General features: G+C 47.1%; 1 protein-coding gene across 2 annotated transcripts in view; it reads right to left on the bottom strand.

The window, feature by feature from the left end:
* The window catches only part of LOC144942919 (sodium/potassium-transporting ATPase subunit alpha-3), a 40,092-nt gene extending 22,013 nt beyond the window's left edge, over window positions 1-18,079 (bottom strand). For both annotated transcript variants that reach the window (XM_078869941.1, XM_078869940.1), the window contains exon 1: window positions 17,983-18,079. In XM_078869941.1, the coding sequence (XP_078726067.1) occupies window positions 17,983-18,021 (39 nt within the window). In that variant the 5' untranslated portion in view covers window positions 18,022-18,079. The remainder of the gene's footprint in view (window positions 1-17,982) is intronic.
* Between the last annotated feature and the right edge of the window lie 405 nt (window positions 18,080-18,484).

Below are 18,484 nucleotides of genomic sequence, written 5' to 3'. Positions count from 1 at the left end.
CATTATTCCCTACACCAGGTTGGCCATGATGGGTGTATGGCCACACTGGTTCCTGTGTGGTGGTGAAAGGCGTCTCCAAGATCATTTAATACATCACTCAACTGATGTATTACCCACAGTCCGGAATGAATCTCACGTGGCTGGATTCATAAGAAAGTGCATCAACCACTGTGCCACCAACCCCAATCCATTACGTATATGCGCTCCACTAAAATAGTTATGTTTGTACATAAAGCGCAGTGCACCGATATCTTGGCATCTGCGTATCGGGGTTCCATCGCACATGCATATACCATGCAGCGACTGTTATTCCTTCTGCAGAGTCATGCTTGTCAGACAGAAACCCATTTAAAATAATGCACTCACAGGTGGCCAAGAGGGAAGATGATGGGATGTGTAATTTTTTTAAAGTTTAGAAACAGATATGCAGCAGACTTATTGGCTGCTTGTCTATTTTATTATTCCAGAGGTGGTTGGTACCGACACAGCATCGGATGTAACCCCCACCACTCCACCACTGCAGGGGCCACTCGTCCACCCAGGGGGTTGTGTTAACTTAACAGCAGAACAAAGGCTCTTGTATATTTAGAGTAGGCACCTCTGGGCTCAAGAGTTTCAGCAACACAGGATCAAACACTCACACCTGGAAAAGTATTCTATGCAGCACACAGACATCAAACGTTATCCATTAGCAGCCCGTGTTTGCCTCTCGTCTGCCAAATGTAAACGAATCTCTTTGGTCCAGCTTAGAAGGTAGATTTTTAATCAAGACCAGCTCCAAGCCAATTATGGAAAGCTTATCAGTGGCTTGCACCATTTCAGCCATTACCTGGAAGCAACCATTTGAGGATTATGTGCAGACAGATGTATTGCTTGCTTATCTATTTTATCAGTTAAGGATTACCGTAATCAGAAAGCAAACCTCTCCTGCTGGTGGTCACATATACATTTCTTACACCCGGAAAGAGATGTCCAATACACAGCCTAGTAGACATCACAACTAATTTTAAGGGTTCGATAAACTGGGCCAAAATCCACTGCTGGATGAGTGTCTTGGCACGCCATGAAGGTAGGGGTTATTTCACCGTGCTTCACGTTAGTCATCGTGGGACACGTGTGTGTGAGCATAGGGGTAGCGTACAACAAATAATGTTGCTACATGTGGGAGCATAGGGGTAGAGTAGTCAAAAAAGTATATATTTTTTTAGGAAAACATCTTAAGGATCATCAGCTGCATTTACAAGAGTGTATGGACAGTGTCCCATAGACTCACTGGGGACCGAGGTACAGGCAGATATGGGAAAAGGCTCAGATTTGCGGAAACCCTTTTCATTGAGATGTTCCATCATGCACACGTGCGCGCACCCTGTGGGTGGGTGGTGTGCGGTGTGTTGTGCTTGTGGTGTGCGCCAGCGCAATCCCAACCACCGCTGTGTCCCAGCTGGAATGCACAGCAAGCTCTAACGCAATTGCCGCAACTCGTGATCCCCGTGACTTTGTTAGAACCAACGACCCCTCCAGCAGAGCTTGAAGGGGGTGGGACAGCACATCCGCGACCCCTAATAGGGTAAAGGCACGCAGTGTGGCGGCACTCCTGGTGCTGTGCCCTTCCCATATGTTTTACGCGCGTGGTCCCGCACCACCACAAACCCTTCTTATCGGTGCCCGCCGCTATGAATTAAACTACACACGGGCCAGGTACAATGCGGGCAGAGATGCAAAGGGATTTAATGGATCCGAGGGGCGACGCCTGCTTAAGAAATGGAGCGATGAATTTAGCTCGTGTGCAGTTGTTGGGCGGTTTGTTACACTGCTACATTGCGGGACCTCAGTAAATGGTAGAGGCTTGCGACGGCCTTCATCCAGCAGTGGATTAACCATGACCGATGATGAAAATATTGTGAAATGCCTTCACCATGCTGTAAGATTCAGACTCCCATAGATGGTTTCCACATGATTAAAGAATTATGTACATGCCACCTTCCCTCCATACCAAGATGGCAGGACTTGCAGACATCAGTCTGGATTTGTTCATTTACAGCCCTTTTGTCAATCCACTGCTGGACGAAGGGCTTCCCCCCATGCCATGCTGGTCACGCAAGGTGTTTAACCACACTCCACTATGCTGGTCAGCGCAGGTTGGTAGTTTAAAACGGCAGCCGTACAGAACCCTTTCATACGTGACGATTCGTCACCGATGTTAGCCCGTGGCTGGAAATCGAGCTCGCTGGGTTTGTAGCGCGGAGAGTTAACCACTGCGTCACCACTCCAAACGTCCCAGGATTGTTGGGACTGTGGAATTGCCAGAGGCTCAACAAAACAAACACTGCAGCATGGCAGAGACAGAGGGAAAGGAGAAACAACATGGAGATGGAGTAAACTTGGAAACAAGCCACGGTATTCAACAGGCGGTTGGGCGAGGGTCTTGTTGAAGCAGGCAGACCAAGGCCGCTCACAAGTGCAGTCACGCCTACACGGGAAAATGGCAGCGAAAGAGCACAGACAACCCTCCCTGCACCACAGAGATTGTTTTTGCCCACTCCACCCCACCACCCTCCTGGTGAATTTGCCACAAATGTATGTTTCGGAAGGGGTGAAGCAGTGTCTACAGTGGTTAAGAGCAATTGTGCTGCGAGCCCGGCAACTCCAAGTTTGATTCTCGCCCACAACTCAGGACAGCGGCGAGCGACGTTAGAGCCCGGCACGGTTTTCCTCCACCACCCCCCAAATCCCCCGATCCACTCGCTCAACCATCCACAGGGACCGCTCCATGGTGAAGAGAGGGCAAAAAAACCTCTCTGCGACTGACATGTGGCATGGGAAGGAACTTTGGACACCGTTGGATTGAGAATAAAGCAGAATAAAGAAAATGTAGAAAGTGTTTAAATGGAGCCACCCAAAGTCTTGAGAGTGAGCGAAAACAGGCTCTTGGCAAGTCGCGGTGAAGAGGGTGGCTCGCACGCGGGTGTCAAATGTGCAAGCGACCGCTCCTACCAAGCTCGTGCCAAAACAACGTTGCACTTATCTAATACGTGCAAGATTATACATTTACTCCATTGTGCAAGAGTTCTAAAAAGAATCGCTTCCCATAAGGTCCACTCAAAGTTCAGCACCCTCAGTGGTCTTTTCCACCACAGGGTCAAAGTTCTGATGATTAAAAGAAATATGGAAAATATTTCCCGTTCGTAGCATTCATGAAACTCCAAAGCCAAAGGATGAATCTTGAACTGAAAACGTGGATGAGAACTATAAACAACTATTTGTTTGCCTTTCCTGTTGAGAAGGCATAACTGTAACCAGCGTTCAAGCTAACCAGGCTAGATTCTTGACGATTGCATAAGGAGTGGAAATATCTAAAAACGGAGAAAATTTTCCAACAGGCAAAAATCTGAATGACAGAGCAGAGTTGCGCAACAGGGACCCATGGGGGCGGGGTGTCCCTTCATTCCTGTGGGTTAATCGTTATTTATTAAATTATCATCTTTCACTGCCTAACTGGGTTTGTAAGGTGTGCTTGCATAATTAACTGTACCCTATAAAACAGCCTATTTGTACAACATTTATATACCCTTTAGCAATCCACCGATTAATGTAGGACTCCGCAATGTGTCGGTCTTGGGGGTTCGTTTGACCATACTTCACCATGCTGGACAGTGTGGGTTGGTGAAGGCGGAGGGAGGCCTAGGAACAGTTCAGAGATCACGTCGCTGTGACCAGAAGCAGGGCAGTGCGCTAACTGCTGCGCAAATCCATGATCCTCAAAACTGAAAAGAGTCCAAAAATTAATCTCTAATTGGCTGTGTGCGTCTCACCTGGGTTAATGTTTCAATGCAGAAAGTCACTTTGGGTTTTATGGTTACAATCGCAAAGCGAAGGCATAGTCCAAGGTTCGGAATGGCTAAAGGCGGCGTGAAGGCACTGGGTTTAACAGTGCAGTATTACACCATGAACCCAACGTGAATGGTAAGAACTCGACCTGCATGGCCACTCAGGCAAACTGTAAACCTACGCAAGACCTCTCACTCCCATCCAACGCATCAGTGTGCACGGCCCTACATTGACGGAGGACATCATTTTCATAGTTATAACATCCCTTGCACGACTCGCCAACATCCAGCTATGCGATTCTACACACCCATTTCTGAACGACCATTTGAGTCCGCCAACTGTTCATGAATTTTGTATCGGTGTACGGGAGGCAGGAATTGTGCCGAATTTCATTCCAGTAAACTGCAGTTTTGATAGAGCTAGGTATATTGACTGAGAAATCTCTGGGTTTGGTCTGTGGAACAGGTAGCACACGCTCAGGCGACCATGCGACACCATGCTCTTCAGCATCTGGTGGTAAAGGTGAGGAGCATGTTGCAGTACACGCTGGATGTCAGCACACTCCTTGGGAGTAAGCGCAGTTGTAGTGCATTTGTATTACAAGTTTTCCCATCACGTTCCTCCACACCAGTGTAAGACAAGAATGTGTTGCTAATATACACAATTGTGTATATTAAATCGAAATTTACACAATTGTGCTTTCATATCCAGCTTCTACTCAACAATAGATGCTGCTGCACTGCCCTCTCCACCCACCCAAAAAAACCCACACAATCCAGGCTCAAACCTGCTTAGCCAGCGAGATGAGACCACATTCCAGGTGATTTGATCACAGACTATACACAAAGACTACTCTCCAATAATGTTTAAAGACCGGAGAAGATCAACATTACAAACACAGCATTTTCATGAATACATTTAAAGTGAGATTTGCTTAAAATACAATTAACTTTAGCTCAATAAAAGGCTAAATATATACGGTTCTAATGTTGACAAAAGTAGTTAAGCAATTATCACAATGACGAGAATAATAGTTTTTACATGAATGTAATATAATACATGGCCTAATGACAAAACCCAGAGCACTCCACCCAATTAGATCTCTGAAGTACATCTGGGTTGAGCCTGGTTCGTGTGCTTGGACTGGCGACCACCACGCACAAAGTTGTCACAATGATACATACAGTGCAGAAAATCTATTGGTGCACTTGTAATCTATTCTCCCCCCCCTCCCTCTTCACCATTCCACACCGACCAGCATGGTGAAGTATGGTTGAAGAAGGCCACCATAACCTGCATGGCTTGTGGAGGGGCTTCAAGCAAACAACGGATCGTCAAACACATGTGTATTCTAACTGCGAGTGGTCCACGTATATGAAACACGACACGATCAACTGCACGGCTCAGCCGGTTACGCCACACTTCCTACGGGGGTTCCAGCCCAGCCGAAGTTGCTTAACAAACAATGAAGCTTAATTTATCGACTGGATTCAATAAAATACAAGGAAATACGATCGCCTGTTTAAACAAATGATGCACTCGAAGGTAAAACAGGCCCGATAGATTGTGAAAGAAATATTTTTTTTATTGTATTTTGATGCCGAGACCAATAAACGAGGTGGCTCGTGATCTAGAGCCCTAGAATTACACCACAGCCACACTTTTTTTAAAGTAAAGCTTCTGGGAAAATACGGGCATACTTTACTCAAATGGACTCAAGTTTGTACGAGGTGGAGGGTGTTAATTGGTAACCAGACTGACATCGTTGTGTGACTATTACATTGGCTTCACCTATATGGGCACGAGTAGGTGAACTGTTTGGATACACAGTGCAGGACTAGTCCGCTAGGGAAGGAATACACAAATAACAACAAAGCCTCATTAAGCAGCTCGCTGGGAGAGCCGTCGAGTGGTAAATGTGGCTCACAAAGTGCCGCCCACGGCTGGAGGGCTGCACACGACAACAATTGAGGCCCGATAAGAATGACGTTGTTACAAATGTTTCCAGGTTGGAAAAAAAACGAGATTTAAATTTGGCATATGAATAGTTACCTAAGGATTTACATTGGAACAAAACACATCTTTCAATAATCAAAAATGTATAAGCTTTGTTTTAAACCAATATCTGTTCCAATAGGAAGGCTATAAGAATAAGGGCATGTCCGGGGCAAGCCAGCCTAGAAGCGCAGTATCCATTAAATGAAACCAAATCGAATAGTTATTTGATTTCTCTTTGTTCCTCTGTTGCCTTTACAACCGCGAGTGGTGCTCCAGGGCTACAAATGGGCTGGCCGCCTTCAATTCAGTCTTTGCATTTCGTCTCCCCGCCCCCACCAACTTAGAGCTGATTGCGCTATCAGCCTCATGTCTTACACTTCTTTTGTATGGCCGATGTAGAGGAAGAGCAAACCACAATTTCACAAAAATCAGGTGGTCAAGCCAAATAAGGGTGTCAGCGGAGTGTATCGGTGTGATCTCGTATAAAGGAGATTGCGCAACACAAAAAGTAAGAATTGCACAGCCGTCTTTTTTTTCCCAGACGGCTGCCTTGATTCAAACCCAGAATCTCAGTGGTTGCCAGCTCAGCACTCTGACCTCTTGAGCCAACCGGTCGACTCTTCTGTGAGACCCCTTCTAAAAGGGCTGCGTTGAGCACGTGCTGACTACGGCAGTGGCAATCTTCCGGACTCGGAAACCATGATTGAGAGATCAGCAATTCAGTTTCCTAAACCATCGACTCAGCAACTTGTAACACAATTAACCCAATTGCTGCATGCAGTCATATACTTTTATTGTATTGGCCTTCAGGCAGATAAGCATATGTCCTTAACATTGCACTCTGTCTGCACTCTACAATAAACATCGTAAATCAGCATACAAGAACAAAATACTCAATTTATGTGCAAGAAAATTGCTGTAATGTTTTCAAACTGATTAGGAAGTGGGTTCAGCTACAACGCAGCTGCCGTCAAGGAATCAAAGGCGGTAGAGGCACTGCAGGTCGCAGTCCTGTTGTTGCCGATGGTGGAAGTAGCAATCATGCTGGCAAGGCTGCCGTTGGTAGTGGTAGGTGGCAATGGTTGTGATTTGGCAGCTGACAGTAGTGCCACTGCGGATACTGGTGGTGACGGCGGTACTGCAGCTGATGGTGCTGCTGCGGAGAGATCTTGCCAAAGACTGGTACCAGCGGTGTCAGGATCAGCCCCTATGGAGGAGGCCCGTGAAGTATGCTACTGGGCAGTTGGGAGGCAGTTATCCTCCAAGAAAAACCGAGGGCAGGGGAGTGCCGCCAACAACGAGCGGAGCATCGGGTGTCTAAATTGCAGCAAGTTGGCACAGTGGGGGACAAAGGTGGTGTGCATCTGCCAGTTATCCCATGGCACCTGGGTCTGTCCCCTAAACTCCCATCAGCGAGCCTTCGACACTTCACATGTCCTCCAAGTGCACCAGGCCTGGCACAGACACCGTGGTGATGTCACCTCCACTTGGTGGTGAATGGCGGCTGTTGTTGTGGGGATGATACTGCTGGTGGAGCCATCGGTAGCGGCAATTGTGGTGGAACTGCAGCCGTTTAAACGGTGGTGCTGGTGGCCGGGAGCAGAGCGTCCGCGCAGCGCTCGAGTAAGCGAGTGTGGCTTCGAGCGCCACTCAAACTGCTCTAGGCCGCTGTGAGAGGAGGGCACGCTTCAGTAGCAGCCCGGGTATGCACGAGTTCACGGGATGCAAGTGCAAGCCGGGTGGATCCGGATCAGACAAGGCCAGACAGGCACAGTGCGCCCCTTCCCCTTACTTTAATTTCTGACATTGTGTTCTTAGGGGATGCCTGCCTGCCGTGTGACAGAACCCGCACAGACAAAAAGGAGGAATGTCTGGGAACAAATGGAGCCATTTGAAAATGAGTGAGCGCAAAGAAACTTTGAAACTCCAGAAAATCCACCGAACCTGGGTAATTGAGTGACATTAATGATCATGGCATTGCAGTGATTTGTTTTGCTATGCATTCTACAAGCTTGGGACACCAATTCTTTAGAAAATATGTACTCAAGTTATCAAATGGGACAGTTAGACATCAGTATCAAAATAATCCTAATACATATATAACTTTGAAAGTAATTATATCTAGTGTTAGAAAACACAGCTCATTCTTGGAAGAGTTGAATGATTTAAACCGCTTTGCGTTTCGTTTGGCATGCTTCCCCACACCTCTTCGATTAGCACCATTGGCTACGTACGGTGCGAAAGAAGTTCAACATGCATACATGCAAATTCATGCAACATGGATAACATCTGAAAACATGGTATTCTATGCACATCCCTTATAAAACAAGGTGGACAAATAACTTCACATGGGTTCATGTACCATGCCCAAGTGAAATGACAATTTCATCATAATACTAATGATTACTCGCATCTTTAAACGGTGTCTTAAATGTACATTCCGAATCGTGGACGTACCCAGTTACAAATTAATGAAGGAAATGTGTGCAGCGGACAAAGCAAAGAATATAAGCACACTGAATAGCCCCAGGGCTATGGAACGCTCTTCCACGAGATATCAATCAGGATCTGAGTTTGTGGAGATTTTGAAAATGCGCCTTAAAACCGATTTACACTTCCGCTGATTAAACTTAGTTCATTAGTAAATTATTCTTAAAATGTATTTATATTATTTTTATGCCGAGTGTCTGCTGCTGCTGCGTCCTGTACAGCGCTGAGATCCTTGATAAAAAGTGCTAAATGTTATTATTATAAGCATGCTTGGATTACCCTGGTGTGGAGGATGGCGATGGAACTTTCAATAGGCGTACAATACTTTCAGACACAAGCACAGCCGGCCTTCCTCCATCAAAAGGGGTGTGCTTAGTTACTGAAAGATGTGAAAAGTTTCAAATAGTGCTAACCACATGAAATAATAAACCACGGTGGAATGGTTAGCACGCCGAATTTTCAGAGGGCACGATCCAGAGGTTTGCTCGTTAATTCCAATCTCCACGCACAGGAGTTGAAACATTTCTTACATTTTAACTGAAGGTAAGAAGGGCAACCAGTGAATTTGTTACTCTCGATCCAATGGAAACTTAGTAATGAATGAAAACGGCTACACTGGTGTACTGGTTATTGTTTAACCCTGACAGTTACCCACAGACGTATGGACTCTTACAAGTAAATCTCACCGATTCCCACGTCATTGCGTGCTTATCGCTGTACCCAGCGGGTGTTGAACCCAGCCAACATTGGTAAGACAGGAGAAGCAACATACCAACCGCAGTAGCCACACACGCATGTACACCGCCTGCCTACCAGCATGCCCGCATGTCCCTGGGTTATAAAGGCCAGGGGGAGTACATTTTGCTTTCTCCGGGTTGTCCAGATGAATCGCAGACCGCACAACTCTACACGCGTTAAACAACCTTACGTCAACAGTTTTCTCTAACTCACCACAGCGTGTCCTACAGCTGTAATAGGATTAAATTAAAATCGGCAATGTTTTGAACGATGGCCTTCATCATAGGACATTCACGTGGCAGTGTTATTTGACGAATGAGAGTTTTTTTTATTTGTGCACAAGTGCCAACACAGCAGGACCACCAACAAATATTTTTTTTATTGTACACTTATAAAAACGTAAATCGACACTTTCCTACAGCCAAAACATGTGCGCTAGTTTGTAGAAAATGCACACTCATCAATTAATGTTTGTTCAAGCTCACGATAGACAAAATTAATAACCGAATGTGTAAAAATCTATATTTTTACATTTGTATGCCATACACGCTTGGGATTACATTGCGAGACATAGAAATGAAAACAAGGATGAGGGAATAAAAAACACAACCCCGAGACATCATTGATAATTGAGACAATTGGGATGGCCTTCGGACGAGGTTGGTGACGGAACGGCAGCCCAAGGATAGAACGCGTGGACCACGTCGACTGCCGTGGAGATGGAGCCATGAGCTCGTGTGCAGGAGCGAGATGGATGGGAGCAGCAGTGCACACAGATGATTACATAATTGGGTGGCCTTCATTTAGCACTGGATAGAAAATGGCTAATGACGCTTTTTTATCTAATGGGCTCACATGACCTCTGTACCCACCACAATATCTTAAGTGGATAACATTCTTAAATTTAACTGTAACACCAAATCTACCATTTTATGTATTGCCAGGGAAGGTGCATACTTACTAACTTACAATAGCCCAGCAATTTGTAAGTATGTGCCGTATACCTACAGAGGAATTAAATGCTCAAAGTTCAGCGTGCGTTTTAACGAGCAGGTTAAGAACACTGTGTCCCAGAGGCAGTGTTTATAAACGGGTGTGGATCGCTCCCATGCCTTCCAGGCGCATGTGGAGCTGGCACGCCGCATTAGTGCTGGAAATCTGCGACACAGCATGAACATTTTGCTTTGGTGCGTTCCGAGCAAAGCACACACACAAAGATCCTCCCCATATGCTACTGCGCAAGTTTCGTGGCTGTGCACTATTTCTCTCCGATTTGTTTTTGGAGTTCTACCGCGTGTTTTTCGAGCACTTTCGACGTTTCGCTCCACATGCTGGGAGGTTCTTCAAAAGAGCCCACATAGGCTTTTGGGGGCAAGTGCTGTTAAGCAAGCGCCTATGGAGGCTGCCACGGTGCACAAGGGAGTAGAGTGGTAGGGTCAGAACCACACGCCCAGCAGCCTTGGTCTCCCTCGTACTGATGTTTATATGCTGCGCCAGGTACTCATTTTAAGGCAGTGTCGACCTAGGAGAGGGCCTTGGAATGGTTCTCATTTGTATCACTAATCTACTGATGTCAGCCCTGGGTGGCAATAAAAACCCAGGTTGCCAGGTTTGTATAAGCAGTGCGCTAACCATTGCATCACCACTCCCCCACACACACATGGATAAAAAGCATGCACTTTCAAACACCTCTACAACACACACGTATGCATGTCTATAAAAATGTGGCACAAAGCACAATATGGTGATAGTGTGAACATGAAGAATAGGTAGGCACTGCAGGACATGCTGGATAATACACCTGACTATGCTCTACACACATACTACACAAATATTTATCTTTTAGAAAAAGGATTACCGATCGTGACACTGAACCACTTTTTGTAAGCTCGGGTCAAACTCCTCTTGATGCCATCGCATGGATTGCCAATGTCAACAGACTTACAATGTAAGGTGCCTTTTCAAATGCCATACAAAAAAGGTGTAATGATTAGCCTCCCTGCTACCCATAGGATCGCGATTCATTAACGGATTTTCTTTTGCACCGTGGCGATTCTCTCGCAGGGCCCACGTGAAACCGTTCCATGTGACAAATACACAATTAAAAAAGGAGACTTACAATCGTGATTCGATACACGCGTCACGAACTTTAGAATTTGTATATTCAAGAGACGAATCGACACATCGTTACATCGCTAATTTTAAAGCACCTGCACATATGGAAGTCTGGGTACATAATTAATGGCTGATCTTACCCCCCCCCCTCACCCCGGTCAAAGGCACTGCCTCGCTGGAAACTGCTATGCAAATGCAAGGCCAACATTTTTTTGTGAATGGCGGTCAACGTTTAGAACACCTATGATGGGTTCCACACCCCGGCTTATGATACCACTAAAATGGGAGAGGCAATAGCAGAAGCTGCACGACTCCCATGAACACAAAGTGCGTGTCTTTCTGTTAAAGACTGCTGGGAACGTTCTCTTAAAAGGTGACCTTAATCCTCTCCTACGTTTGGAAGTGGAGGAGCCACCACAAACTGTACAAGCAAGCTGTGCTTTGCAAAACCACCAAGTACACTTCCCCAACTGCACGCTCAATGAAAACAAAGGGGCTGCATAGCAATCGTGGAGGACGGACACCACGCGGGAAGGGTAGCGCTGGCTCCGCACATTGCGGTGTGACCTCAATCTTTGCCATGGAAACCCCGCCAGCCACCCTCGCATCGCCGACTGAGAGCAAGCACAGCTACAGTGAGAGTGGTGCTGCTCTTCTGCCGCGCAGCGAACCTGTAGACAACCGTCGTCGTCGTTAAAAGCATGTGCTCAAACCACTGCTGGCTGAAAGCCTCCAAGCCATCGCCATCTCTAGCAATCCTACGATGCAATAATCCACCAAGCATTTGCTTAATAGCCATCTCCTTGGAGGATCTTCTCCAAATGTGTTACATTCTTTGGCTGCCACTCCATCGTTATTCTTGACCACCGGCCATTAATTCCTTCTAGCGCCGCATCCTGCACAGTCCACTTGATTTCTAACGAGTTTGAATTATGTTTGTTAAGCTGTGTAACTTATCTAATGCACGCGTTCCCCTTTGACTGTCGACGCAATCCTGAAGACACACATCACATTTTTTGCAAGTAAACCTTCCCATCAAATAGTTCAATTCTACCACTTCCTGCAAATGGTGACAAACTCTAGATCGTATTCCTGTACTACACAAGGGGATTTCTGGATGGCGTGACTGTTGGCTCAGTCCTCCAATAATGCTTTGTATGTCAATTGAAAACCATTCTGAACGTGTACTCACATACACGTTTCAGGCCACCAAGAATCACTGTTGTGGCCATACTATTTAGGCAGCAGTAAGATGATAATGGCATACCGACTTAACTCCTTCCCGGAATCAATCACTACAGCAAGTCCTTCATTGCTTTGTTAACAAACCCTTTCCGATTACTATGGGGACAGTTTGGCACTATCCGGTTTACCTTTTCAATGTATATCTGCGACTATGTTCTCAGCTGATCAGGTAGAATTACCAGCAGACACTTTCCCTCGATCTACGCAATAAGACAAACGCCAAAAAGAGTATTGCACACGGCGGTGTTTGGAAGCAATGTGTTTTTAACACCCCGTTGCAGAATTCGCAAGCGCATCGTCGCCACGAGCGAGATTTACTTGGGTCCATCAACATTGCAAATAACTCCAAACTACTGTACGGTTTATGACAGAAAATCTGGCAGGCAACTCTTGATCGTGTGCAGAATTCACCACAGAGGAAGAGACACCGCGAGGGCCCCACTATGGTCAGCGCCAGCTGTAACACGAAGCTCCAGAGTCGTTGTTGCAATCTTCTCAAGTTTTATCTACAAGCCGTGGGCGATCACGTGGTTTAAAGAAAAGCAACCTCTGCACATACCTAGCTACCCTGGCTACAAGATCATCATCAACTTAGCCCAAAGGGCCAACAATGCATTTTAAAGCATCTGGATGCCCTCGTTTTCAATGTCTGTTACACGTACGTGTGTGAACATGGAGCAACAAGACAACTGTGATACGGCGATGATGGCAGTGGTAACGTTGTGGGCAATGACCTTTCTGCCAAGAACTCATCGCTGCTAAGAGCCATTTCCATAAAATATCCCCTACAATCGCTTACAATTTAAAAATGTTCCTCTTTAGACCGTGTCATGAACGAACGTGTGTAGTTTTTTTAATGGAGCAACGGTAGCCCAGAGTATTATGAATATACAGGGGTGGGAGGGATTGGGAAAAAAAATAGAAAAATAACACCCAAGTAGAGCAGTCATAAAAGGGCTCAAGAGCGTACATTGTGCATCGTGTTTGTTGTAACCATCATGGGGGAAGAGTAAACACGAGGGAGTGCTTCACTGCCAAGGGTAGGGTAAAACATATACTGCAATAACAAAATTAATAATTAATCCCCCCCACCCCCCTATAAAACCACCATTTTGTTACTTCACACGTCTCTCCACCAAGGCTTCTTCTGTCCATCGCCGCCGCTTTGCAGGCAGTTCCCCGTGCACTTATCGCCAGATTAGCTGCGGCTGGGGGTTCACAACTTCGCGGTGACGATGACAGGAGAAAACACGACACGGTTAAAAAAAAAACAATTGAACAAGGTAATTTCAAGAGGAATGAGCCTCCAATATACAGCAACTTTGTGGCCATTTCCTTCACAGAATGAGGCAAGGGCAAATGAGGGGCACTGCTCGGTGCCCTGTGATACAGGACCTCGGAACTGCATTACGAGGTGTCGTGAGCCAGCCCCGCAGAACTTTTCAGGTTGAGACTCCATTTCACACGGATACTTTGTCGAGGTCTTTAAAAAAAAAACTTAAATCGTGCGACGTGCAAACCCCTCCACACAAGCACACCATCTGGAAGTCCATCTGCCTTACATATGTGCAACTGCCCAAGATGACACGCAAAGCATATCGAGTGACCAGCAGAGCAAAATAAAAACAGATTGTTCTTACGTGTAATCCCTTGGTTCAATTCACTGCTGGATGCGGGTTTCCCTCATGCTGTGCAGGTAGTGGGGGCTGACTTGCACATACTTCAAACCGCACTGATCATTGTGGGTTGAGGCGGGGAGCATACATTTGGGAGAACAGTATAGTATAACAATGGATTTTGCGACACTGCAGTGTGCTGTCCACAACATCGGACAAAACCTATCAACACCGATTATATGGTGATCATCCAAGCACTATTCCAGGCTCGACCTTATTTGACATCTAGCAAAATCAGTTTAACACGTTGGCTTTCGTGACCAATATTATTATAAGGTGTATATCGGATTAATTGTTTATGTGACAGATGCTATATTGGACAGACGGGACGTAACAGCGTAAGACTAAAAGAACACCAAATAAATATTAAATTATCTCAAACAACTGTCGGCAGTGGCAGAGCATGCTCGTCAACAAGGACACTCAATTGATTTTGATAACGTTGAAGTGTTGTGTAAAACTAAGTATTACTGGCCAAGACTAATTAGAGAATCCATTGAAATTGAGAGAAATACAAATAACTTTAATCGCTCTGACAGGTACAGGCTTAGTGCGGCCTGGAGGCGTATTATTAAATAAAATAGAATAAAATTACAATTCCTTATAAGGAAAACAAATACCAATTAATAACAATTGAATGATTACCAATCTATTATATAATTACAATACCCTCCGCCTCAAATCACTGCAGCTGATTGAATTAAATGATGACGTCACCCTGCTGCTGCTCGATTTAAGACCGGGAGCAAGAGGGCCTCAACATTCTGGCAAATCACCCGATGAAGCTGGATGTAATTATCAGCGAAACGTCACTCAAATTTTAAATGTGGATTCACTCTTCAACACACCGGTGGGCTAAAGTAGTTAACTATTTGTCCTTTGCAAACGTGACACATTTTTTATCGTTTGGCCGTGTCGGGTGGCGGAAGGTTACAACACATTTAGGAATAACGCGATCTAACCCAAAAACCTTTGTATTAGGAATCTAGCAAGATCATGTGCATTGTGAGCGAGTTAGTCAAAGGCATGTCTTTTTCTTATTTTTAATAGGTTTTTATTCAAATTGGATCATTAGATTAAGTGTTGAAAAACACATGCATCCTAAAAGTAAAGGCTGTATGTCTCCAATTTTTTTTACCCATTGTAAAATTAGGAGACAAAATAACCGTCTTGAACCCATGCACCGTCACATCCATGTGACAAGTCCACCCAACTCTTCTGGTAGCACAAACCAAACCAAGACCGTCGCTTTAAAAAAAACACACACGCGTGGAGGGGCAGAGGAGTCTTAAAAGTCATCGTAAGATGAAGGCTTCCACAAACAGTTTCCATTCCTCATGGTCAGGCAATGAAATCATTCATCAAGCAGCTGCACACGAGCCGAGTTCGTCTCTCCATCTCCGCGGGGGATATCGCTCAGGCTCATTTTCTCATTTGGCTACTACTCCATAGTTAAGTTGACCGCTGGCCATCATCCCTTCCCTTAGCAACGTATTTTGCCTACGCCCACTCACTAAACAGTCAATGGTGACATGATCATTTGTGTAGGATGTTGAATCCCCTAAAGTAACGGTTACATTTCGCAATAGGGTGTCTTTACGACAGCACGAATCGAAGTACGTCAGCTAGTTCCTCTACGTGTAAATCAATTACCCAGAAAAGCCTTACAGAGTCTCAGTACTGTGCAGGAGGGTCCTGCATTTGGATGCTTGGCAAATGCTACGAGAGGCGTATGGTGGGAAGCAAATGTCGAAATCCACGGAAAAAACACCTAGCACCGCCATCTCCTGGAAGAAAGTAGAACACTTAATTTCGCAGTACAGTGCCGTCACAACGTGTGCAGCAGGGTTAATTACACCGGCACGTTTCATTATATTCAATTCATTTACCCATGATTCTTGCAGGCCCGCGAGAGAGTGTCAACGTGTTGATCGCGGTTTCTGTCAAACTCGACAGCTTGCTTGGCAGGCCTCACTCGCAGTGGCAGGGAGTCGTGGGTTTGTCAATGGCCGCGTTATTGGACGGGGGCCCCTGATCGGGGTGGCTTTCTGGCCTTTGGCTTGGCCACAGCGCCCCCACGCGGCCGCCCGAGTATTCGCGCAGAGCCAATTTGCTACCCGACACAAGGGGGCCCCCCATTGATCTCGACATCAACAGCGCGGAGGATTGCACCTTCTTGAAATTTCAACGGATTAAAACCGGTCCATTTCAGTTTCGCGGGGACCCAAAACAGCGGCGAATGTAAAACCCACTCATGGTGCCTTGAAGCTGCCCAATTCCTCTCCCTTCGTTGTAGTTTATCTACCGTGACATTTTATCAGACGCGATAACATTAATAGCGGGGCCTTTATCCCATCCACCGCTGGATGAGTGCCCCAACCCCTGAAAGACGTCGCGATTCCCTCACGGTCACCACGACGCTACCAAAGAATCATCTCGCTCATGCATTTAGAATCCGACCTCACACCCCTACAAACCCAACGCTCTCATCGCGACCACAATTGGGGCGAGTTCACGTGCGAGGTTGCCACGACGTGGTTAGAAGTCTCGACCACCACCGGGTCCATCCATCATCCTTGTAGCCGTCACGTGGAGGGAGGGCCCCGTGTCCTGCCTCAAGCGTGCCGATTGTTACGCACACGAATAATGACGCATTCTGACGCGAGTGCTCCCCTCCGAACCACACGTTCCCATTTCAGTTTCAATTCGAAGCACGTGCCTCTCTCTCTCTCGCCCTCTCCTCTCCCTACGCTTCGTTTGATCGCTTTTCAGCTCTCGATCCTTTCTGTTTGCCGGTGTTTCTAATCGGAAACATCGGGTGGACACATTCCCTTCCGAGTTGAATTCGAGCCGGCAGATGGGCACAGTGCCCCAGGCGGGCCGGGCGGGCTTGGCAGACTCAAGATCCTCAGAAATAGCTGCGCGCCTCACCGCGACCAAAATAGATCGTTCCAACGGAATATCACACACACACATATAGCACATAACACACATATAGCACATAACACACATGCATATCACGTACACACGGGGGTTATCACACACACCAACACAGGCACGAATGCGAGATGGCGCGGTGTCTGCGTGCCCGTATAAAATTAACTCTTGCTCCCTCCCCCTTGCCTCGAATCCATCTTGACACTCGGGAGATGATGGAAGACCACTGCCACAGGCAATGGGAAACAAAGATAACGGTGCAGTCTACCACACACACAATCTCCCTTGCATACAGCCATTGACAAGGTCCGATATATCCAGAGCTACACACAGACACGATTTCCTCTACACCGACAAGCACACACTTTGGGATCCCTTACACATGGACAATCAGACAACCACACAACCACATGGGGTTGCCTAGATACACAGAGCGACGTATTCTATCCTACAGATGCACAACGATCCACACACACACACTACTATTATTATAATACCCTTCACAAAACCACACCAAGCCACAGCCAAATGGTTGCCCTTACAGAGAGCCACATGATCTTTCCAACAAAACCATGGACAACATGGCCCGCCCCTACACCCACAAGTCATAGCTTTCGCTGGCAGAGAGCGACAATGAGCCGCTTCACGGTATCCCCTTCCCTCCAGAGAAGACAAATGCACGTGGTGGTGGGGGGGTGTGAACGAGCCACGCACACACACAGCGCGCCCCTCCATGTACCCGGGGCGAGGTGGCTCGCGCGCGATGCGAGCCGGTGTCGCGCCTGGCTCGGTGTGACCGCCGCTGTGCCGGTGCCGTCCCGCTTACCCCAGATCACCCCCCACCACCTGTCGAACTCCTTCTGTCCCCCCCCCCACCCTCCCTCCTAGGGTGCGTCTCTGTGACTCGCCCCGTCACCGGCGAGGCTCCGGGGACCCCGCGTCTCTCCCCGCTCACCTGTGCCTCCTGCTGCTGATGCTCGGGGGTGGTCGCCATTTTGTGAACGGGCCACGTGACGCGCGGCGCCCTCGGCTTATATAGCTCGCCACGTGACGTCACGTGCCGCCATCACGCGTCCACGCCCCCCCCCCCTCCTCGCCCCCCTCCCCCGGACGTCGTGGAGACTGCGCGGGGGTGAAGGGGCAGCAGCGGTCCCCCCTAGCCCCCCCCCGGTCCCCCCCAGCCCCCTCCCAGCCCCCCCCGGTTCCCCCCAGCCCCCCCCCCAGTCCCCCCCAGCCCCCTCCCCCCCGGCCCCCTCCCCCCCCAATTCAGAATCAGACTCAACAGTAAAGTCCCCCTCCCCCCCCATTCTATATTTGTTTATCTGATTTCTAGATGGTTGGTTTCTGCTGTCATTTCTGATTAGATTATTAGTATTGGTGTGATTTTAATGTTTTCATTGTTCTATTTCAATGTTGTCCATTTTGCAATTTAGTTGACCAAGGGGTCACTTTTGCCA

Source organism: Lampetra fluviatilis, chromosome 29 (assembly GCF_964198595.1).
Source record: "Lampetra fluviatilis chromosome 29, kcLamFluv1.1, whole genome shotgun sequence".
Classification (NCBI taxonomy): Eukaryota; Metazoa; Chordata; class Hyperoartia; order Petromyzontiformes; family Petromyzontidae; genus Lampetra; species Lampetra fluviatilis.
The sequence above is the reverse complement of the archived record's forward strand: the minus strand, read 5'-3'. Positions and strand labels throughout refer to the sequence as shown.